This window comes from Oryx dammah, unplaced genomic scaffold (genome assembly GCF_014754425.2).
Source record: "Oryx dammah isolate SB20612 unplaced genomic scaffold, SCBI_Odam_1.1 HiC_scaffold_12, whole genome shotgun sequence".
Classification (NCBI taxonomy): domain Eukaryota; kingdom Metazoa; phylum Chordata; class Mammalia; order Artiodactyla; family Bovidae; genus Oryx; species Oryx dammah.
The window spans coordinates 67,555,258-67,579,617 of record NW_024070196.1 but is presented as its reverse complement, the minus strand read 5'-3'; the positions used below and the strand labels follow the sequence as shown (position 1 = coordinate 67,579,617).

General features: G+C 46.7%; 1 protein-coding gene across 2 annotated transcripts in view; it reads right to left on the bottom strand.

Annotated features, from left to right (window-relative positions):
- The window catches only part of KREMEN1 (kringle containing transmembrane protein 1), a 58,641-nt gene extending 36,989 nt beyond the window's left edge, over window positions 1-21,652 (bottom strand). For both annotated transcript variants that reach the window (XM_040251649.1, XM_040251650.1), the window contains exons 1-2: window positions 21,543-21,652; window positions 3,728-3,890 (exon numbers count right to left, since the gene is read on the bottom strand). In XM_040251649.1, coding sequence (XP_040107583.1) covers window positions 3,728-3,890; window positions 21,543-21,639 — 260 coding nt within the window. In that variant the 5' untranslated portion in view covers window positions 21,640-21,652. The remainder of the gene's footprint in view (window positions 1-3,727; window positions 3,891-21,542) is intronic.
- Window positions 21,653-24,360: the final 2,708 nt, after the last annotated feature.

Sequence of the window (24,360 nt, the reverse complement as noted above, 5' to 3'; positions counted from 1 at the left end):
TTCAATGTTGTATTCTAGGGAAATCTTTACTTGCAAAGATGTTCACCACAGCATTTTCACAATGCAAAAAAGTTAGAAACAACAATTAAAGGTTGGTTAAATAAATATGTCCATATAAGAGAAAGCTAGACAGCTGGTAAAAATGTGGTATAGAAACATATTTATTAATATGGAAAGATATTCACACGTCTTGTTAGGTTTTTTTTTTAAAGGCAGTTCTAAAACATAATGTATGACTGCTGCTGCTGCTGCTAAGTCGCTTCAGTCATGTCCGACTCTGTGCGACCCCATGCAGGCCACAAGGCTCCCCCGTCCCTGGGATTCTCCAGGCAAGAACACTGGAGTGGGTTGCCATTTCCTTCTCCAATGCATGAAAGTGAAAAGTGAAAGTGAAGGCGCTCAGTCGTGTCTGACTCTTAGTGACCCCATGCACTGCGGCCCACCAGGCTCCTCCATCCATGGGATTTTCCAGGCAAGAGTGCTGGAGTGGGACAATGTATGACAACAATCCCATTTTTGAAAAAATATATTTAGGGACAGATATACACCAGATCCTTGAAAGTTTATCTCTAGATGATGGGACTATAGGTATTAATAATTCTAATGTTTTTCTTTTCTGATTCCCTTTATTTTCTTATGTCTTCTAGAGTGAACACTGTGATTTTTAAACAATAAAATAAAATTCACATGTTCCAGACTCCACTGACAAGTTTTCAACAGGATCAGGCCAGTCAACTCACGTGTGATAGAAATGGGTCCTATTTTCACGTCAAAATACTAACTTCTCTGAAACTTCTAAAGAAAACTACACCAAAGAGTTTCAGTCAGAACATAGAGTCCTGTTACCCTGGTATCAACTTCTGACATGGCAGTAATAATCGCAAAAGACTTATTTCACATTTCTAAACAAGTAGCTTGGAATAAATGCCTTTAAGGTCTTTTCAATTCTGAGATGCCACGACAATAGTGGGCAGTGCTACTGAAACACAGCAAAAGATGGCTGGGGTTACTGGACACAGAAAAGCCTTGCCTCTCTCCATTGCTTTTCAAGCTCCCTTTATTTGGACTCAGAAGGCTGGAAACCTGACACTCCGGTTAGGCCGGAAATGGGCATAAAGACCCTGCGGACTAAGCTTTTGGAGCAGCCCCTATCAAGCCTGGGAGGGATCAGCCTATTGTGCGGCCCAGAAGATAAGCCACCCTGAAGCACAAAGGGTCCTTTTATTTTCTGTGCCCAAAGGCAGGTGCCAGCACCAGCCCTGCTGTCCTGGCCTCTCTGTCCTCCCACCCCCAACCCAGATATGCAGAGCGCAGAGAAGCCCATTCCCTTCACTCGCCATCTCTCAGATGTCGCAACTGGGATGGCATTGGAAACATCACGTAAGACAAACATGGTGTCGGGTGTCAGCTGAGAAATCAAAGTTGGAGAACTTGTACAAAGCCCTTCTTTAGACAGTATTTCACTGTCGTTTTCCTCCCTCTATTCAGGGTTTGGCTTTGATGTAGGATTTGGTAAAGTTTTTCGAAAACAATTGTTATCAAACTCAAAACCATTCTGAAAAGCATCAGACTACGTTAAGAAAAAACAAGTAAATTCATCTTTGACTCTGCTTTGGTGCTAAAACAAAAGGTCCCGGGGCTCTCTAATGTGATAATAATCGACAATTACAGTGTCCCTTTTTTGAAGGATAAACTGTTAGGTCAGGTCTGGTACATTTCACCAAATCAAAGGAGAGGCCTGCTGCCAGCCAAGGCTTGGGAGGAAGGTGGTGCTCCTGGCACTTAGTGTTTCCTTAATGGATATTTACTGGTGCAAGTGGTGGCTCAGATGGTAAAGCATCTGTCTACAATGCAGGAGACCCAGGTTCGATCCCCGGGTCGGGAAGATCCCCTGGAGAAGGAAATGGCAATCCACTGCAGTACTATTGCCTGGAAAATCCCATGGACAGAGGAGCCTGGTAGGCTACAGCCCATGGGGTCGCAGAGAGTCGGACACAACTGACATATGGAGTCTTTGGTGTGGGAGCCTAGTGGTGGAACTGGGTGCTAATCTATAAGAAAAAAATTTCTTTTTCATGTAAATTAAACCTCATGGGAAACTTAAAATCAGATTTAAAAACAGGAGCACATCTGAGAAGACTTGCTTGATAAAAGGCCACAGAAGAATAGACTAAACCGACAGCCTAATACCAAGAGATAGTTTAGAACAAGAAGATAAAACAAAAAACAAACACTGGTTTCTCTTTCTAAGTACTCTTCTTTTCTTAACCCAAGCCAACTATTCCCAATAGAAAAGCTAGGGGAAGGAAATAAGCCAGAAGTAGAGTGGGGTTCATTTCTTTTAAATATGAAAGGAAAAAATTAATGATCATGTACAACTTTGAAAATAAAATATAAAAGGATTATTTAATAAGCATGTGTAACATTAATGCTAAAATGCAAAAGATAGCAAAATGTGAAGTAGTATATAAACAAACTGTTACCTCTAGGAAGAAGGCCTTGTTGGAGAGGATTTGGGAGGGAAGAGGTAAAATGAGGACTTTATTTAAACACTATATATATATATATATCTGTGGTGTTTGAGAGTTTTTAATAAACTTTTAATACTTCTATTACAAACAAAAAATAAAATGTAACATATAAAAAGCAGCAATCAAATAGCAAACTAAAGACAGTGCCCCAGTGGCTCTGAGGGAGTGGCCAGTTGGCGTCCATTAGACTAGAGGTGAAGCAAAGAGATGGAGAAAACACGGACTACAGGCCTGGAGACTCCAAGACATGCCCAAGGGTCCTAGATGTGGGCAAAGGCACCTGGGGGGTGGGCAGCAGGTAAACACTGGGGCCTGTGCAGTACAGCTATATGTTGTCTCAGCTGGGTCAACAGTGCAAAGATCCCAACATTCTGCTAGAACTGGGGCCAGAGTGTGTGGCTCAGAGAGTAGCTCAGTGATTGTTTTTCCCTGCCCCAGTGGCTCAGGAGGCTGCCCTTGTACCTGTCCTAATAATAATTAAATTCAGCACATGGCTGAACCATGAGTCACGTAACCAGGATCCTGGGTATAAATACCTAAGACGTAGCTATAACCAAAGGTGCTCTGGTCCCTACTGACCAATGTTTCTCAACCTGATTTGGATCACTGACAACTTTGAGAATCTGATCAAAGCCACGGATCATTTCCCCTGACAATCACAAGTACACACCTGAAGCACCATGGAGTTCAGCCCCTGTGAGGGTCAGACAGCAGGTGAAAGAGCAAAGAAACACCCGAGTATACTGAAAGGAAAGAAACAGCACAAATCTGCTGGCTACAGCTGCTCCCAGAGCACGGTGTTCCTGGGCTGGCAGGATGTGGGACAACACAGGGCATCTTCCTTAGCTCAGAAGCAGAGGGGAGGTTCAGGCTGCAGACAGTGCTCTGCTTGCCCATGACATCCACGGGCAAGAAGCTGAGTCTTCTGGTGGCAGCGCCAACAAAGGAAACCCTCCCAAAGAGATGTGGAAGTGATCAGACAGGAAAGCAGAGCTCTGAAAACCAACATCAAAGAGCCCCAAGTTGAAATGAGATTCTGTGTTTGTGTGTGTGTTTTTGTGCACATGCGCACGCAGTTTTGCGAGAAATGTTTCTAAAATAGTAAAAAGAAAGGCTTTCTGAGTTGGCCAAAAGGAAGACAAAGCTTTGCCTAGTTGTGAGCAAGGTGGGAAGAGACTGGAGGAGGAGGGTCTTACCTGCAGTAGTTATGCTCGCCCACGCCCCCCTCCCCGTTGGGGTACTTCAGAGTGTTGTAAGGATGCTGGAAAGTCTCGTTCCAGAACAGACATGGCTTCCCACCTTGCAGTGCCGTCCAGTTCTGCGTTCCCCTGTAATCTGCACCGTTGGCTGTGAAACATTCTAGGAAAAAGAAAAGACAGAGCAAACTAAATTTCTGGCACGTCTACAGCTTCCTCCCTCTGAGCTTGATGTCTTGTTTTGTTTGGATGGAGCTGGAAATGGGTAGCGTCTTGCTGGATCCGAGACACAGCGGGCTGAACATTGGTAGGGCTGGGTACCCTCCAAAGGCCAGGCTCCTCTTGGCACTTGGTTGTCTGGAGACACGAGGACATTTTCCCCGAAAGTATACAGATCCCAGCTAGGATATAAACAGGGAGCTGAAATGTATAGAAGCCCATGAAGTGAACCAGGAAAACCCCCAAATCTGGGAGCCGTCCATGAGGAACTCTGGGTGCTCAGAGGGGGGTCACTGCGCCGCCAGCGTCTCTGCGTGGTAACTGGAACCAGGGCACCAGCTCTAACTGAGCTCTCCTCTACGGTCTGAAAGGCTGCACTGACACTTGGATTTAATAAGACCATCGGATACAGCAACGCTTTGGAATCCCAATCACACGGGTCTGGGAATGACTCACATTCCCTGGTAATGAAGAACAGTCCTCCCCATGCTGCTTGAGACGGAGGTGCCACAAAACAGTCAACAGGAGGGAGCGGGCGCTGAGCTGGCATTTTCTTTCACCTCCTTCTGAAATTCCTTCCTACAGGACACGTTCAACATGGTCTGAGGTCCCTTTAATAAGAAGACAAAACCCTTGCAGGTGCAACAGTTGTGCTTCTAAAATCTGCCTTTCAGACTTTGTGGGGGGAGGGGGATGGGGGTTGGATGGGAAACTCGGCTGAGAGGATTCTCCCCCCACATATTGCATGCATTACATTCACAGAGGTTCACGAGAAAGGCACAGTACAAAGAGCAATTTCCAAAAATCAGCTTAGTTGAAACTGACAGATAGAAGCACTTCAAACACTTCTTTAAGATGTATCCCTAGGAACCTGACAATCTGGGGGAGTTACGGTAACTTTCTTGGCTCTGTTCCTTTCCCTCTGCTGGCATGTGCTGACCCACGACTTCCGGCATGAAGGACTCACACCTCAGGCTCCCAATGTGGGGCATGCTCCTCCTCCAGCCTCAGCATGTGCATAACACAGGCAGGTCTATACTCTGAAATGTATCTAAAACCTACCCGCAGATCATCTCTCTTCCTGTACCCGCTTCCTCTCCCAATCTGGGCCCTGTGTTTTGCCCAGAATGGCACAGTTTTATGGACATCCAAAATAACCAGGAACCCCAGGCTGCACAGGACACCTCACACTTCACCTACATGTTGTGAGAAGGGTGACTCGTCATGTTCTGAATCAACCGACCCCTCCACCAAGAGTGTGCACGAATTTAAAAAGTTCAAAGGTAACTGAAGGAGGCAGCTCAGTATAGCAGAAAACCCACTAGTCCCAGACCTGATGCCAAACAGCTGTGCGACCTTGGATGACTCACTGCCATCCACATCGCTGCTGACGCTTACACGGGGTTCTACTGAGTGCCAGGCTCTGCTCTAAGTGCTTTACATCAGCTCATCACCAGCCCGCACTCCCACTGTACAGATGAGGCGACTCAGGCACGTGCTCACACCCTACGCTGCCTCTGACAGATCCCCTTGGCCTCGTCCGCGCTTTCCCACGTGCTCCCTCACCCTGTTCCTCTCACAGGCGGGTCCTGTTGCCTTCTGTCAAACGAGTTCCCTGAAACTACCCTCTCCTCTCCGTCGGGCGCCGCCACCCTTGTCCCGTTCACCATGGGAGGACAATATGGTCTGATTTGGGTCCCACAGCATCCACTTTCGTGCTCCCAACAACCCATTCTCCACACAGGGCTCAAAACTCCCAGAGAGATGTGAGCACTGGGAACAAAACCCAGAGCCTTCATCCCTGTCTGCAAAGCCCATGAGACATGGCCCCAGGCCCTCTCTCCACCAACCGAGCTCTCCTCTCATCATTTGCTGTGCTCCAGCCACATTCTTCTGCTTTTAATTCTATAAACACACCACGCTATTTCCTGCCTGAAAAGTTCTTCCCCTAATACTTCCCATCACAGACTAAACATTATCTCCTCAGAAAACCCTTCCCCACCATCTCCACTCCTGTTTCTGTGCCCTTCACTTGTTTCCTTCGTAGCACTTATCATCACTAGGAATATATATGATCTGCTGGAGAGAGAGAGAGACTGTGTGTGTGTGTGTGCACGTGTGTGCGTGTGGGCTCATCACACCAGAGCCCTACCCAGTCTCAGGGTTAGAGCAGGACCTGGGAACCTATATTCCTAAAAATCTGCCCTGGTGATGATTCTAAGAACATCATGCCAATCTCTGCCAGTTACTAGAATCTTAATTTCTATGTGTTAATACATCTTTTTCCCCTATCGAAAGTGACTGAGGAGGGGCTTGGGAGCCAGAAATGCGTGCGGGCTGACCAACGGAAAGCCTTAGCAGTAGACAGCAATCTGCAGGGCAGTGGGTCAGCATTCCCTGATGACTTGATCTGAAGAAGAACGTGGTGGCCATCCATACAAGGGCCAGCCCTCTGGAATGGGATGAGGTGGCATCTGAGAGATGGGATGGGTACGAGCAAGCCTGTTGGCTTTAGTCTGCTCCTCCCAGACCCAGTCTTGTTCTTAATTACACTAGGGAAACTGAGGCAGTGTTACCAGATTTGACAATTATTTTTTGAGCAGACTTGCCCAGTGCACGTCAATTGTGTGTATGTGTTGCGGGCGGGGGGTGAACATCCTGGATTAAGTTATGTGTGCATCTTGATTTCATCAGAGTACCAGGGTGGGCACTAGGCAATGGGGACACTGGCCACCTTGTTTCCTACCGCTGGGAAACTGACCCAAGCCTTGGCTAGACAAGCAAGGAGAGGCTTAAACCAATAAAAAATAAACTATCACATGGCTGGTTATAATATTTATGCATTCGGTAAAAGAGAATGAGCAAAAGCAATAAATCTAATGTCCAGGATATTATTCATTAATTCGTTCAACAAATATTTATTCAACACTTACTATGTGTCTGGCACTGTTCACAGCACTGGGACCGTGTGGTGAACACTCTGCATTCACACACTAACAGGGCTTCACGCTCATAATACACCAATCAAAGTCAACACTGGCCAGTGCGGTGTGCAACCAGAGAAAACGGAGTAAGGAGATGGAGGTGGAACGGTGGGAGTTCTCTTTTAGGAAGGGCCTGGAAAGGAGACATTTGTACAATGATGTGGACAAGAAGAGGAAGCAAACAGTAAATGACACAAGAAGGACTTTCTGGGTAGAGGGCATGGCAGGCACAAACCCGGAAAACTGCACAGACTCTTCAGGAAAGTGCGAGGCCGCTCCTCTGACCCAGCCAGAGTAGGGCGAGTATGAGGGGAAGGGTGGGCGGGACACGAAGAGGAGGGGCCAGGCAAGACCAGGATGTGTAAGGTCTTGAAGGCCATATAAGTTAGATTTTAGCTTTTGTTCTAAGAATGATAGGAAGTCATTGGAGGGCTTTGAGCAGAGAAGTGACGTGATCAGATTTATCCTTTAGCGGAACTGTAGCCGCCAGGAGGAGGAGGAGCTGTGAAGAGCGTGCCAAGCACCTGGCAAGGGGACCCTCAGTGGCTGGTGCAGATGATGGGCTGGAAAGAGGGGTGGCCTGGGCCAGGCTGGCAGCTGAAGGGTAGGAAGAAGTGGCTGGACTCTGGATGTATTTTGAAGGTAGAACCAAAGTATTTGCTGGGGGGCAGGGGTTTGATGAATACAGGGTCCCAAAGAAAGAGCATTTGGCGACAACACCGAGGAGGTAGGCCTGGGCAGCTGGGTGAATGGTGCTGCCATGTACTACGATGGGGTGGACCCAAGAGGCACAGTATCTTGTGGGTGGAATCAAGGCTTTGGTTTTGGACCGGAAAACTGGATGGAGAGAAGAGAGTAAGTAGATGGGCTAGATGAGCCCAGGGTTGAGGAAAGAAGCCAAGGCCAGATCCAGAAGTGTGGAGGTAATGGCGCCTGTGTGGAGAGAGAGGACATCTGGGCCACACCCTGGGGCCCTGCTGCATTTCAGGCCTGGAAGAAGGGCCCAGCTGTGACAGCTGACAGCGCAGTCTGGGAGGTGGGATCTTGGAGGGAGAAGGGGTTTTGAGAAGGAAGGGATCATAAGCTGTGAAAAGCACTGCTTTATTTCCTGCCTATCTTCTCTAGCTGGAGCCTACTCCATTCATCTCTGTTGGACCTTTCCTCTCAATCAGAGAACCCCAAGTCTTTTGTTTTGGGGGACTGAGGAAAACAGCCCTTAAGTTAGACACAAGCCTGAAGCACTTGGGATTAATTCTGCCTTTCTAAATTGGCGATGCCTTGTCTTTTTCTCCATCACCAAAATCCTTCAAAGTACGGCTTGGGGCATTTATTTTCTAAAAACTGGAGATGCACTTGTGGTCAGAGGAGGATGCTGATGGGCGCGGGCCTGTGCTGCTCTGACTCCGACCTGGCAGCTGTACCGCCTTCACAGCACGTCCCTTCTGCAACTCAAGTTTCTTTATCTCTGAAATGACGGCGGTTAGTGAGATCAAGAGTCCTAATCCTTTTACATACACAGAGACCTCCTGGAGAACAGGCTGAAAGACAGGGATCTGATTCCCCAGACAACCATCACATACACAACAGTTTACAGTTTCAGAAGTGCTCGTGGAGCCCCTGAAGCCCTTCTATGCAGCCCTGACCACCTGAACAAGTGACACCTACAGATTAGACGCACATGCACATGTAAACTTCCAGGACTGAATGTTTAGTCTCCAGGGTTATGAAACAGTTTAAGTCAAATACTTTTCTCACTTACTTTCTAGCAAGAAAAACTTCTAGCATGGAAAGAGCATGGTACCGGCTGGAGTTAGAGCTCAGCTCTGTGGTTTACAAGCTGCACGCATGCAGCTGAACTCTGAGCCTCAGTTTCTTCACTGGTACAAAGGGGGATTCGATTATTAATAGCTTGGGACAACTGGAAGAATCAGAGGAGCCGAAAGTAAAGTGCCTAGTACACAGTAGGTGCCCCATAAATCATTATTATGTAAATAAAGTGTATTACTATGTAACTAAACAGTGTAAAAAAAAATTAAACGTTATTATAACTTTGAAAGTACTGTAACAATCACGATCATGTAGTTTACCCCATAAAAATACATAGCTATAAAAGGCAATATGCCATGGATGGACAGGCACACCATTCTGCTATTTACAATTCTGTTGACAGTTACCAGGCTACTATGCAGATAGAAAAAAATATGTAATGTTGGAAAAGGAGAGGATGTATGTACACGTATAGCTGATTCACTTTGCTGTATAGCAGAAACTTTTCAACACTGTAAAGCAACTATACTCCAATAAAAATTAATTAAAAATAGATAAATAAAAGGAAAAAAATATATATGATTTGAACCCTATGTTGAATCCTAGCATTCAGTGGATAAAAAGTAAGGCAAAAACGTATATGCTTTTCTTAAAATTCCAATGTGTGATGAAACATGTCTTTGTTTATATATGCTACTGAAATCACATAATTCAATATTTGTACTTATTATAAGTGAGGAAAATGCCAAGTTAAGAGTCTCAGGCAATTTAACCCTTGATGGGTTGCATATACCCTGAATTTTTAAAGTTCATGTTTAAAACTGTAATGAGGTATTCTGTTAAAATAATTAAAACTTGACATATATGAGATAGTGGTGGGAAAGCAAAAGACATTCTACTCCTCAACAGTATTTAATAAAGTTGAAGAATAAGCTCTCAATGAAGCTCCAAGTCATTCCTAACGACACTATTTCCCTGAACCATTCCTAACCACACTATTGAGAAATAGAAATTTTTTCTCATACTGAGTCTTGAATTTTCCTAGTTTTCTGGTAGCTAATTACTAGTTAGATCTCTGTTTATGTGGTGTTTGTGAGAGTCACTGTTTTTAATCCATCAAAGTCGAGTTTCTGTTCCACACAGAACCATTCAGCATCTCTATCAATCCTATGTTGGAAAAATCTGGCTGGTTTCAGCCTAGTTTGAAATCAACGAATCAACAAGCATTAAATTGAATTATGGCATCTTAAAATAAGGCAGAAAATATTTTTCAGCAGAAATATCTTCTGTTCTTTTAAAAGATATCTATTAAGTTTGGCAGACAGGTAGATTATAGAGATACAAGGCTGAAGTGGAAAAAGCTCCTTTTAATATTTAGATGGTGACGTAAGAGTGTCGTCAGATGTTTGCACAACACACCTGGTGCATTTCCAATACAGACTGGTGTCTGGTGGGAACTTGTGTGTAGGTCCTCAACGCCTGCAGTCCCTGACAAAATCATCTTTTGCCCTCAGACACTCAAAGGCACTTCAGGAATGCTTATTTCAGTTACATGGAACCTGGCGGTCAAGAAGTGTGTGGCCCTGGGAAGGCAGTGGTTCTCAGCTTTTCTCACCCCAATGGGGCTGAGCCTGTGAGAAGAAAGTCTACATCATTAACACCGACGGCTCCCCAAGGGCACGGATTCCCATGATTACAAGGAGGCAAGTGATCTAGATCTTGACCTAGATCCCCAGAGAGAGGCTAGTCTGTGGGGAAGGAGGAGGCCTTCTATATACATGGTGCATGAAGAATCACTTGCAGAAAGAGGACGTGATGCTAGGTAAGTAGCTGACACTGTGAGGTTTAAAGAAATCACCTGGATTTGGGTCTCCACTTCCTCACTTGTGAAATGAGGGGACTGGAGCCAACGTCCCCTCACTCTAAACCCTAATCTCAGGATTCTAACAAAACAGGACAGAGATGCAAAAGTCTGAGGTAATGTGATAGGAAAGGCTTAATGACTAAAAATCTCTTCCAAGCTTACAATGCTCTAATTCTGTTTCTCTAATGGAAGCGGCGATTCTTCAGGAAAAAAAAAAACAAAACAAAACTCGCCTCCCATGTGGGCTTGCCTCTGGAGAGGCTCTTAAGCACTCTTTTTTGCTTAGAAGAAGCTACATCTTCAACATATATATGTCAAAGAAAAAAGAAAAAAAGGGGAAACTTCTAGGTGAATAGAGACTTAGGTTAAGAGAGTCAGATCACCTAAATGCACCTTGTTCAGATCCTTGTTTGAACTATAAAAAACACCCATGAGACAATCAGGAATATTTAAATACTGATTAATGGACTGGATATTTGATGATACTAAGAAATTATTGTTAAATTTTTAGCTGTGACAATGGTAGTGGTACTATGTTTTTGAAAAGGGTTCTTATCCTTTACAGATACATACTGAAATATTTACAGAGGAGATGATATGATATCTGAGATTTGTTACAAAATAATCCAGTTGTAGGAATCAAAGGGATACAAATGAAATAATACTGGCCTTGGTGGATAATCATGGAAGCTGGGAGATAAGATACAGAATGACTTCCTTACACTCTTCTATTTTTGCATATGTTCTAAATTTCCCGTATTAAAATTTTTTGAAAGGACACCTTGAAAATACTAACATGTTGTTTTACAATTAATCTACCTTCGTTTCTTTTTCAAGAACTATGATCAAACTCAATCAACCATAAATTCACTCATCTAAAATCAAGACAGACATTCACGTAACATGTTCTTGGACTATGTATTCACAGTTCAAATGACCACAGGAAAAAGGAGTTCTGTACTTTGCCCAAAGTATAATTGCCACAAAATAATCACTGTAATTATTTAACTTATCAGTAGCGTTTCTATTAAAATATCTTTCAGATCTTCCTTTTCATTCATAGGAACAGTGTGCTTAAAAACAGCATCCCATACCTCTCAAAGTTATTTTAACTAAAGAATGCGTACTTTTGGAAGAGGACCTGAGGTCTTCTATTTGAATCTCCAGCTTATTCATTACAGATGAATAAGTTGCTCAGTGGCTCAGTCTTTGCAACCCCGTGGACTCTAGCCCACTAGGCTCCTCTGTCCATGAAAATTTCCAGGCAAGAATACTGGAGCAGGTTGCCATTTCCCACTCCAGGGGATCTTCCCAACTCATTAACAGATAAAATACTTGATTAAAAGACTGTTCTAAGAAACACTGAACCTACACTAAGCAATGGACCACAGATTTAAATTCAGAAGACCCATGAAAAAACTTCAGAGAGGGGTCCTTATTACTTGTTATATAATAATTTGAAAAACGGATAACTATCAAAGCAGAGCAGGCCCTGAATGCAGGGCTGCTTGGGCTCCAGTGCCCAGTCTGGGTCTCATCTGGAATATGCTCTCCCCTTACCCAGGGAGGACCCGCTGGACAGCATGCATGGCTGTCGTGGTGAAGCATGTGTCTTTGCCGGGAAGCGTCACCGTGAACATGCAGCAGTGCTTGAGGAGCTGACGGTCATTCTGTAGGGTATTATAACCAAGTATGCTCACCAAACTGAAGACCAGGGGACAGCTTTTAAGAAAGAAGGAGGGACTTCCCTGGTGGTCCACTGGTTAAGAATCTGCCTTGCAATACATGGAACTGGGATTTGGTCTCTGGTCAGGGAAGTAAGATCCCATATGCCTCTGGGCAATGTAACTCTCGTGCCACAACTAAGACCTGATGCAGCCAAAAAAAAAAAAAAAAAAAGAATGACCATTCACCCACCAACATATACAGAAAGATTAGGCCAAGCTTCAGTGAAAGCATGAACTCTCTCAGAAGTCACTAGCTCAGCAGAACTCTAAGGAAAACATTTCATTAATTAACTGTGGACTTTTCTGCCAGTACCAGCAGGACATATTCTATCACAGCATGGTGATGGCACCTCTCTCAGTAATGCTTGAGCATCAGTGGGTCTACTTAAATATTTACTTATGAATATCCTCTTCAATCTTGAAATAAAATTTCACACTAGAGTTTTCACGTAAGGAAATGGGAAGCATAATAAGATCTTTTCAAGTTCAAAGTCCACTTCTCTGATGGACAATAACTTAGTGCATCATAAGTCAACTCTAAAGGATCAGAACATAAGACAAATGCTGGAGAACTATTTGAAAGCTCAGGGTCCAGAGGAGACAGCACTACACTCCTATGGAAACCACAGGCTCTAAAACAAGTCCCACAGCGCCTGTTGTCCCAACTCTTCTAAGACTTGATCATCTTGAACGGTAATTGCTCCAGAAGCACCTGGCCCTGCTTCCACTAGCCTGTAAGCTTCCTGAGCGGTTCACTCATCTCTGTACTCTCAGCAACTATAGACCACACAGAACGTGCCTGGCAAACATCTGTTGAGTGAGGGAAGCAGGTGTATGGAGGGCTGGGGGGGAACCCAAGATGGACATATTCAGAGAGCCCAGGTTTCCTTACCAGTTTGGGCCTCCACCCTGGCTGTCAGTGCCATACTGTGAAATGACCCGGGAGAAGTTCCAGGAAAGTTTATGTAAATCAAAGTATTTGAAAATCAAATGCTTGCTATTTAAACCAAGGGAATCTGCTATTTAAATGGAATCCATGGTAGAATTGTTTGTAACAGGGAATGAGCAGCCCTCTTTGCAATGAATACACCTGTTTCTATTCTGAGTCTGCTTGCAACAGGAGACACCTGGATCAAATCTACACCTCGCCTAACCATCACTTGAGCAACACTTTCACACTGTCTGAAGTTCTTGATCAGACTAAAAAGGAGAACTGATACAATCCAGCTTCTGGACAAGTTCCATGAGTATTGCCTGTGCCCGATTTTTAATTTCAGACAGTGAGTAAGTTCCCCAATAATGGAATCCTGGAGGGCAGCCAATGCTCCATGGAAGCCAGGCTCTGGGCTATTCAGCTTCCCTTGGTTGATACGGGGTGTGCAAATAAATACAGCAGCCCTTGAATGAGGAGCTAGCTGACTGCCAGGTAGACAGTGTATTTTAGGGGAGTGCGTGCTCAGTCGTGTCCGACTCTTTGCGACCCCGTGGACTGTAGCCCGCCAGGCTCAGTATTCCAGGCAAGAACACTGGAGTGGGTTGCCATTTCCTACTCCAGGGAATCTTTCTGACCCAGGATCGAACCCACATCTCTTGAGTTTCCTGCACTGGCAGGCAGATTCTTTTACCGCTGAGCCACCTGGGAAGACCCAGTGTATTTTTAGAGCACATCTTTAAATTAAAACCCAAAGCAACAAAGTTATCGTTTTCTATCATTTGGCACAGGGACAAGTCCTAGTCAGAGATGCGGGGCATACAGTAGACATTTGATAACATTTGTTAGTCAGTTCCAAGATAAAGATATGACTCAATAGACAAGTTTCAGAAATCCTGGCCATGGAGACAGCTTGAGGCAGAAGGAAAGTCTCAGTTCAGCGCTGACTACAAACAAGATCAGGCATCGTTGTCACCACTAGTCACTCAGAACAACGAGGACAGATGGTGGCCAACAGACTGATTTGTTGGTCAAAGGTTTAAAGTTTCAGGCAATGTTTCATGGATCAAGAATTTGGTTGCCAGATTTAGCAAATGGAAGTACAGAATGCCCAGTTAAACTGGAATTTCAGATAAACAACTAATGATTTTTTAAGATAAGTATTCCCAAATATTGCATGAGACAAACACACAAAAAATTACTGTTTATCTGAAATTCAAATTTAATTGAGTGTCCTGTATTTAATCTGGCACTCTTACTCTAGAGAAACTGGAAACATACGGTGACGCACAGACCTCCTTACTCCACTGAGATTTTTGAAGCCCTGTTCACAGAAATGCTTAAGGAGTTCAGATATGGATGAAGAATCTATTTTCTTAAGAATGAAAAAAGATGTTGATCAGAGTCACCTACTCTGAGGCCACAGAGAAGAGAAGGGCAAAAGAATTACATGATTAGGACAGAGTTTCTCAATCTCAGCACGACTGACATTTCGAGTTGGATAATCCTGTAGAGGGGCGCTGTCCTGTACATTCCAGGATTGTCAGCAGCATCCCTGGCCTTTACCTGCTAGATGCCAGTAGTGCACCCCTCCCCACCGCAAAAATGTCTCCAGATATTGTCAAATGTCCCTTGGGGGCACAAATCTCCTCTGGTTGAAACCACTGAATTAAAAGAAATGGTCAGATAAACAGAGTGTCATACCCATTAACCAGTGGTCACAGAACAAAAGATTCTTCTCAAGGGAGAAATTTTCAGCTCAGCCTGGGGGGCCCCTCAGGCCCGTAAGAAGGACGAGAGGACTAGTTATTTCAGCTAAGACAATCAGAAACCCTTCACTGGCCAGAAACTTGGTGAGCCAAGCCGATGAAGTTGTGCATGGCAGTGCACACATCACAAAGCAGGGAGACGCACCCAGCCTTTGAAGACGCTCCTTTTACGTTAACCTCCCTTCCAACTAAACTTTTTCCAAATCTCTTCCTGCCATTTGGAAGTTGAGTGATTCTCAGCTGAAAAGGCCTGTATATACGAGGTGCAGATGGCAGCAGTTATGGCCCTCACCAGATGCTGCAGTCTCTAATTTGATTGAAAGGATATAATTAGACAACAGAAACACTTTAATGAAAGAGCAAAACATGGAGGGAGGGAAGGATTGAAGGCCCTTAACTGATGCCAAAACACCCACCAGTAATAGAGGCTTTGAGTCTGGGGAAAAGGAAGGGGAAAGCCCCTTAAAAGGACAGTCCCCATCCTGTTTATTTCCCCATAGACATACGAATAGGGATTTTATTACTGTAGATTTCCACTGTATTTTATGTGGGAACAATCTGATTAAAACCAGAAGTCTTCGGAAGAACATCAAAGAAAAACAAATATGGCTTCTGTGGTCATTATTAAAAATATTTTTACCAGTCCAATAATTTTCTTTGAAGATGAATTTTTATAGATTGAACAGCAGCAAGTAATTTACATACTATGATGACACTGGTTAACAATCCCTACTGTTCTAGAATAGAACTACTTGGCCGCCATATTTTCACCCAACGAACATGGACAGCCACTTAACATTTGTTTGGAAGATATCAAGAAACTGGGGAGAGTTAGTCCTGTAAGTCAACGCCACAATTGTTCTGAATCATCTTTAAAAGTTGCCTCTGCTGTTTTTATTATTTCCTAGCTTTCAAACTTTGAGTGTGAGTACACTGCTCCGGTTCTAACCAAGAATCTAACCAAGCTGAAAGAAGTCCAGCCCTCAAAGTCTGAAGTTGCTAATGTGGTGTGACACTCTGGTTTGGAAGCCTCCTCAGCCCACTAGAAGTGGGACCCGCCCTCGTGGAAAATTGAACAATAAAAATTTAATGCTCTGGCTACTTGCCAGGGATTAAATCAGTGGTGAGAGAAACTAGAAGCTGGGCCCAGCAAAGGGGCAGCTCGGAGAGGGTACTGTTATAAGTAGGAGGGAGACGCAACCTTGTGTAGGAGGTGGCCTGAAATCTTTTGTCTATAAAGTTCTTCCTAGTCCCCAACCTCATTCCTCTTCAAACTGGTGCAAGTCCAGGCGAGGGAGGTGTTTACCTAGAAAGTGGCTTAAAGGCAGGTGGGGAGTGGGAAGATTTCCATAGAGAAGGAAAAGGCAGGTTTCTGTAGAGTGGCCATTTTTGAAGAGGACAACCTTCTGACATTTCTACAAGGGCTTCTTTGCTTTCTCTGTTCAATCTCAATCCAGGATAAGGTCCCAGAGGTGAGGTCTGGGGAAGAAGCACTGCTATCTTGAAAGGAAGACACTGAAGACAACAGAGAAAGGGGGAAAAATACAGAGTGACCGTGGGCTCCTCTCCTAGACTCACGCTTCTGGGTTCCAGCTGGATTCTCAAGATCAAAATAACATGGGAGAATGTCAGTCAGAGTTCTCACCCATTCACCAGGAGTCAGCCAGCAACTAACCTGCCAGGTGACGACAGGGGGCTTGAGGAGACCTCACCTCAAACCCTGCACAGGTAGCTTGCTAAGAAATACATTCACTTCCTCCTCTGTGGTCCTTATTCAGGAGGCAAAAACCCAGACCAAAGCTGCAGATCCAAACTTCCGGCCTCTCACAAGTGTTTTGCATTAACTGTTCCACAGTACAAATACAATCAACTTGGTATGTTTGTTTCATTTTGTTTTTTTCAAAAATGTTTTAAAATAATCAGTCATGCTAAACACATTGTTGTTTTTCTAAAGGCCACTTTATAAAAATGACGATAGAACCATGGAAATAAAACTCAACTGTTTAGGAAAATGATAGAAGTTTGTTTTCTCTTTTTTTTTTTTTCTGGCTTTTTTTTTTTTAAATATCTCAGGACTGGTGCCACCTGCTGCCTGGGCTTTCCTCTGAGAAACAGATCTCTCAACAGTTTAATCCAAGCAACATCTGCATAGCTGAACAAACCCTGGACTGGTTCTGAGGCAGGCTCTATTTTCTTTATGTACTGCACACTGAACCACACTGAATTTCTTTTTAAAGCTTTTTTTTTTTAAGTCTTAGTAAAGATCCAAATGGATGTTCCCTCCTGGACACATTATTTTTAATCGTGGTAAAATATACATAAAATTTACCTTTTCAACCATTTCTCAAAAGTCTTTTAAAGTCAGCTACCAGTAAAAGGTAAAAGGTTCATTCATTCACCAAAATCATTTGCCTCCTTGTCACCTGTTCAGACCAGTGAACAGTGGGAAAAAAAAAATCAATACATATGGACCTAGAGCAGGACTTGGTCAAGTACAGCCTGTAGGCCAACTCTGGCCCACTGCCTGTTTTTGTATGTCCTATGAGCTAAAATATGCTTTTTAAACTTTTAAATGGTTGAAAAAACTAAAACTTGTGACACATAAAAATTACACGAAATTTGAATGTGGGTGTCCATGTGAGTTTTACTGGAAGACAGCCACTCTCATTCATTCACATTTTGTCTATGGCCTCTTTTGCCCTACAAAGCCAGAGTTGAGTAATTGCAGCAGACAGTACATGGCCCACAAAACCCCAATTATTTACTGTCTAGCCCTTTATAAAAAATTATTGCTGACACCTGATCTAGACCTCAGATGGCATTACAGGCTTGAAAATTCTACACTAAAGACGATATACTGCCCATCACACCAAATTCCTAATCTGTACACTGTGAAGCAATTGAAAGCAATATATTTTACCTTCATCACTGATTGCCTTTGATCCAAATAACCTAAATCATAAGTAAGTATATCAAGAATATCTCTATTAAATGTACCAACTTGCTGTTTCTTAGCAGTGAGCTTAAACTGAACTTCTTTCTGCTGTAAGATTTATAAAAGGTCTCATTACATATCTCAAACACTTAAATAGCTTTGTTGAGGAGTGAGAAGTTTTCACAAAAAGATGAGAGTTCTTTGATGCCCGGTCAGTTTTGACCGTTTCCCTGTCTCTTAAAATACTAAAAGCATAAAAGAAACTGGCATGCACGCTGGTCCCCTTCATTCCTCTCAGCCCTTCTGTTCGTTCATGCTAAGTCCCTTCAATCATGTTCGATTCTTTGCCACCCCATGGGCTGGCTGTAGCCCGCCAAACTCCTCTGTCCATGGGATTCTCCAGGCAAGAATACTGCAGTGGGGTGCCATTTCCTCTTCCAGGGGATCTTCTGACCCAGGGATTGAACTCATGTCTCCGGCATTGGGAGGCAGGTTTTTTGCAGGTAATCCTATTAACATTAATGGAGCCCCCATAAGGGGTAAAGCTCTGTACAGTATGAAGTTCTTACTGTTAACTGAACTCACAGGTTTTAGGGCAAGACACAGTACTGTCTAATGAGACAAATTCTAGATGAGGAGCTGGAGGAGAATGAGTATCAACTATAAAATTATGTTCACAGCAAACGTTAGAGTTGAGACACTGCTGATGCACACCCAGCAGGCCCTAAATGTGGAGAAACACTGATGGTGAAGGTGAAACACTGAAGGTATTTGCCTTCAGCGGAAAACTCAGAGCTAAAGTCCACCCAGCCTTCTCTTCCTACCTCTGGCTGTCCCCTGCAGGTTAGTAAATTCCAGATGGGAGTCCCTGTTGGAGAGTCCATGGCCCTGGCTGCCTTTCTCCTTGAAGAGGGAGTCTAGATTCCACCACTAACCTCTACATCCCTCCTTATCAGTTATGAGGGAAGGGAGAGGATCTCAAAGGATGAAGAGAAGGGAGATTATTTGGGGTTGGCTATACACTGTAATTAGAAGTATCACTGATAGGGAATGAGCTAACTGTTTTCATAAAGTCAGCATTCAAAAATGCAAACCACCAGTAATTTAAATATTACAAAATTATGCAGAATGTTAAGTACTGAAATAATTTTTTCCATCCACAAAATTTTAGAGAAAATTACAGTATCAAAAATATGAAATGGCAAGCCTGACATATCTTCAGAGTAAAACATGTTTTTTATTGGAAAGGACTTTTAAAAACTAGTGGGTAGGCTCTAGACAGGATGTGATGGTGAAGAAAGACCATGTGGTATCTCCCCCAAATTGCACTGGAACTAAAGAGGAAAAGTCACAAAGGCACTGATGTATTATATCAAGATGGTAGGGAGAAAAGCTGATGAGGCTCACTGAATTGGGAAGATGGGCGTTATCAGAAATCATTTCATAATGGTTATTTATTTGTCCCTACCCCAGACCCACTCTTTCCAGGTGGCTCAGTGTAAAGAATCCACCTGCCAATGCAGGAGACTTAGGAAATTGAGTTTGATCCCTGGGTCAGGAAGATCCCCTGGAGGAGGAAATGGCAACCCACTCCAGTATTCTTGTCTGGAAAATCCCATGGACAGAGAAGCCTAGTGGGCTATAGTCCATAGAGTTGTAGGACTTAAGGACTAAGCGAGCACACAGGCACACACAAACCCCAGACCCTCCAATAAAAGCACACCGAGGTTTGAGGTTCACGTGACATAAGGGCTGCTGCACTTGATCCTTTCTACTGAAGCAAAGGTGCCTGAGAAGGGTGCCACCTTCCAACAAGCATAAGCACGCAGCAGGCTCCCTGAACACTTTTCAGAGCTATTACTTTGCCCTTTCCAGGAGAGGAACCAGTTTATTTCCACCCGTACCTCTCTCCATAGAGGACATTAAATCCTGACCACAGAGATGGCAAAGTGGAGCTAAGGGGTTACTAGGTTACAGTTATGTTGACATATCCTGGCTCTCAGAAAGTTCCTCCGTCATTCCTCACATACGGTAAACAGTAAAAGTGATCAAACTTTTGCAGAAGTTTTTGTAGACGTCCCCTTAAGAGGCCACTGATCACTCAGAAACCCCTTCCTGAGCCTAAGCTTTACAGCACTTGGAGAGCCCCCTTCTACCTCTCTCTCTAAAGCCAGGCTTTGCCTTTTATGGGGTTTAATCAGATTGGAAGCTCAGAGCATTCCCAGCGCAAAGGAGGTGTCCAGCAGTTGGCAAACTGTGAAGCACTATAAAAAGAATTCTTAAATGTGTTCAGTGACTGCCTGCTGTATGTGGGTGTGTTACCTGCAGTATATCGTTTAATCTTCACACACCCAGCAAGGGAATTACCACCATCCCTCCTTTACAGATGAGGAAACTGAGGCTCAGAGAGGCACAGACCAAAGTCACCCAGGAAGTGACAACATTAAACTTGATCTTCATCAGGAAACCAAGCTGGCAAGTAAACAAAGCAACCCAGAGTTTTCTTTCAGCAGCAAAATCCTGTCTCTCAAACATCACAGTCTGTGACTTTGGGTGGAGAACCCAGAGGCTTGAGTTTTCCCACTCAGGCAAATCTGTAATGGACTTTTCCCACCCCTTTCCCTCATGTCCAATTCCCCACACTTGAACAACCTGCTGAGGAAGGTACCTGGGCCAGACAACGCCCTCTTGCCTGCTCTTCAACTTGGGAGAGTTCTGCTGCAAGGAAGGGTGTGAGGACAAGCTAAGCAAGTTCCAGCTTCCATCCTGGTCTAGGGCCCTATGTGGGGAAAACCTGGCCTTGACCTTGGCCTGGGGAGCGGGTGACCCTGTTTAAAGTGTGGAGACTCCCACGGGAAACGGGGGCTCTGCGTTGCACTCGCACGACGAGCACACTAAACTCTGTAGGGGAGACGTTTGCCATCACCCCCTTCCTTTCTTCCTCTCCCCACGCTGGACCTGCACCTGAGTCCCCGGGAAGTTCAAAGCGGGCCCCGGGGGGCGGGGTGGGGGGAAGGGGACGTGCAGGCAGAGCAGAGCCGGTCGTCCCGGGACCCAGATCCGCCTCTACTAGTAGGACAGGCAGCTCAACTCGACTCCTCACGAGGCGCAGATTAGAGCTGGGCTAGCGGGGCGCAGACCCGGGCAGAGGGGCCAGGCGCCCGCTCTCGTCGCCTCTCGGCACCCGCTCAGGAGCCGGGAGGCGCTGGGCCCGCGGACGTGGGAGGGAAAGGGACCGGGGGGCGCGTTGTGGGGCTTGCGGAGGGCGTCCTGGCCCGGGGTGTCGCTGAGGGGCTGGGGGGGGGGGGGGGGCAGCGTCCCCAAGCGGGGCGAGTCGCCCCAAGGGACTTGAACTGGGCTGGGGGTGCGAGGTCCTGAGCGGGGAGACCTCCCGGCCGGGGGGGCGTCGCTGAGGAGCCTGAGGAAAGGGTCTGAGGTACTGAGGCAGAGAGGGCGCCGGCCGGGGGCGTCGCGGAGGGGCCTGAGGAGAAGGGCCGCCTAGTCCGAGGGGCGTCGCTGAGGGGCTGAAAAAGGAGCCCCACCAAGCAGGGGCGAGGGAGTTGGGCCCCTGGGCGGGCTCCGCGAGGGACAGGCGGCGGCGGGGGGCTCGCTCACTCACCGGGTCCGGGGCCAAGGCCGGGGCTGGGCGCGGGCCGGGCGGCCAGCGTGAGCGCGGCGGCGGAGAGCAGGGCGAGGCGGGCGGCGGGCGGCGCCATGGGCCGTCAGTGCGGGGCCCCGGGGCGCGGCCCGGGGGAGAGGGGGCAGCGCAGGGAGCCGGGGGCGGCCATGGGAGCGGGACGCTGGGCTTGAGCGTGGCCCCGCCCCGGCCGCCCGGCCGCCCCGCCCCGGCCCGCCCTCCCCCGCGCCGCCACCGCCCCAGCCGCCCGGGGACCGCCCGGCTCAGCCGCGAGGACCGAGGGGCGGAGCCGACAGCGCCCGCCCGCGCCTGCCACTCACGCGCCAGGACCCGCCCACATCGCCCCCGACTGCACCTGGCCCCGCCCACCGGCGGAGCACTCAGTAGGAAGATTCGAGGGGCGGGACCTACAGGTAAGGGGCGGGGCCTGAGGCACCGCCTCCGAGGCCCCGAGCGGAGGTCTGACCCGGCTGGACCGGGCCGGGCGCCCAATGACCCCTGCTCCACCCTCGTTCGGGTCGCGACCCACACGCGGGCTCAACCGCAGCCGTAAAAATCAAAACAGCACTTTGCAAACCAATTTTCTCTGCTTGGCTCATCGCAGCGGTTTTAAAAAGGTTGCTCTGGAGTCAGCCTGACCGGATTCATATCCCACTTGATCACCTGTAAGAGTGATCATCTTGAGAGTGAAAGTCTCTCAGTCGAGTCCTACTCTTTGCAACCCCATGGACTATACAGTCCATGGTATTCTCCAGGCCAGAATACTGGAAGTGGGTAGCCGTTCCCTTCTCCAGGGGATCTTCCCAACGCAAGGGATCGAACCCAGGTCTCCCGCATTGCAGGCGGATTCTTTACCAGCTGAGCCACCCGGGAAAGGAAAAACAGCTCTCTTATTTCAACTTCTTCATCGGTTAGACGGGGGCGTTGATAACAATTACTCCCAAAGCGGTGGTACTAACGAGAAAATGCGTGGAAACTTTTACACACACATAGTAGGAGCTTAGAAAATGTTGAGTTCCTTTCACCATGCCGATTCTTGCAGGCACAAAAGAGGCAGCATACTGAGCCCTGGTTTCTAATCCTAAAACACATCTTTTGTCAACTACCGCAAGTTCCCTGCTCTTAGTCATCGGCAAAATAGAAATAATAAAAGGCCCTCACAAAATTAGGTTAGATTACATAGAAACAAGTGAAGCTCCTGACCCAGAAGTGGGTGGGGCGACGGTGCTTTCTCAGACACTTGGATCCGCGGGCGCAGAGAGAGCGTGGCGGCTCTCGGCCCCCGTGTGGCCGGCCCATTGCTCCTCACTCCCCGGCAAGGTCTTCCCCGCTCGCCCCAGGGTCTGTGGTAGGCCCTTCTCCCACCCCGCACTCCCCTAGGCAGAAATTTTCCTGCGGCTCCCGCCGAAAGGGCCGCGGCAACGCCCCGAAGGGCAGGTCCGGGCGTTGCGCCGGGAGTTTTTAAGTCCCTGGTACCAGACTTGCAAGTGCGGGCCTGCGCCCGGCGCGGCGGCGGAAACCTCCGCCCTCTCATGCAGATTCGCAGCGCCCTGAGCAGAGCTGGGCTCTCGCCGGCCTGCAGGCTCCCCGGCCGGCTTTAGGGACACCGTTCCCTGCGCCCCCTAACCCCCCGGGGGCCGTCCCCTCGCCTGCCACTTCCCCCCAACCATCCCCCCCACCCCGTCCCAGCTGCTTCCAGAGGCGCCCCAAAGGCGCACCTACCTCCCACGAGGCCTCTGGGCTCCCTCCTTCTCCACCCACACGACCCAGCGCCCCGGCAAGAGTCATCTTGTTTAGTCATTGTTTTCCCTGTGTCATTCCCGAGGTGGAGACTCCTCTGGGCTCCTTGGAGCAGGGGGCCGCCCCTCTCCCAGGTTCCCGGAGACACTCCCTCCACATCCCACCTGGTGTCTTGCACTTAACTTACCCTCTGTCCTCTGCACCATTTCCAGTCCTTCCCCACCTCCAAAACTGCCTCCTGTAACACAGCCTGGGAATTCTTCACCTCTGAGCGTGCACCCTCCCAAGCAGGAGCCGCTTGAAGGAGAATAAAACGGGGGAGATTCAGGTAGAATGATCAGCACAAAGTCAGTACGTAGAGAAGGGGATCCTTCCTCCCTTCAACAAATGCTAAGTGAGGAGTCTGTCAAAAGCACCAAGATAAGAACTTACAGTCTGAACTGACACTCATACAGAGGGGAGAAGCTGGGAGAGAACCAACAGGAAAATAATGTGATTTTCAGAGAGCACCAAGTAGGACAAAGACGAGAAAATGATGATATTGACAGAGGATGCTCTGTGGACTGTTTTAAACAGTCCGCTAGGGAACGGTTTTAGCAAAGCAGGACACAGCTCTCTATAGTTTATGAGGTCCTTTCACATCTCATTCTAGTTTCAGAAGAGGAAATAAGAAGGGCAGACGGGTTTCAAAATCAGGTTTATTTGGCCAAATCTGAGGATTTGTGCCTCATGGTAGTAGCTCCCATCTGTCTTACTGTCCTGCAGAAAGGCACCCCTGCTGACCGGGTGTGCCAGTCTGCTCTCTTGGCCTTGTGTAACCAGAATGGGCTACAGTGAGAGATGAAAATGTGGGGTCCCTTTCTTCAAAATGAAGAACTTCCAGACAGCAACAATAGAACATTAAACCAAGCCTGGGGTCCTCCTAAGCTTGAAGGCCTGGTGTCATCAACTACACACAGCCCTGGAATGTCGCAAGCCCCAGAAAGCTGGCTTGTACAACAGAACTGAGAAATAATGTGCAAGCCCCTGCCCCCACTGGCTGCCATGAGAAACATCCCTC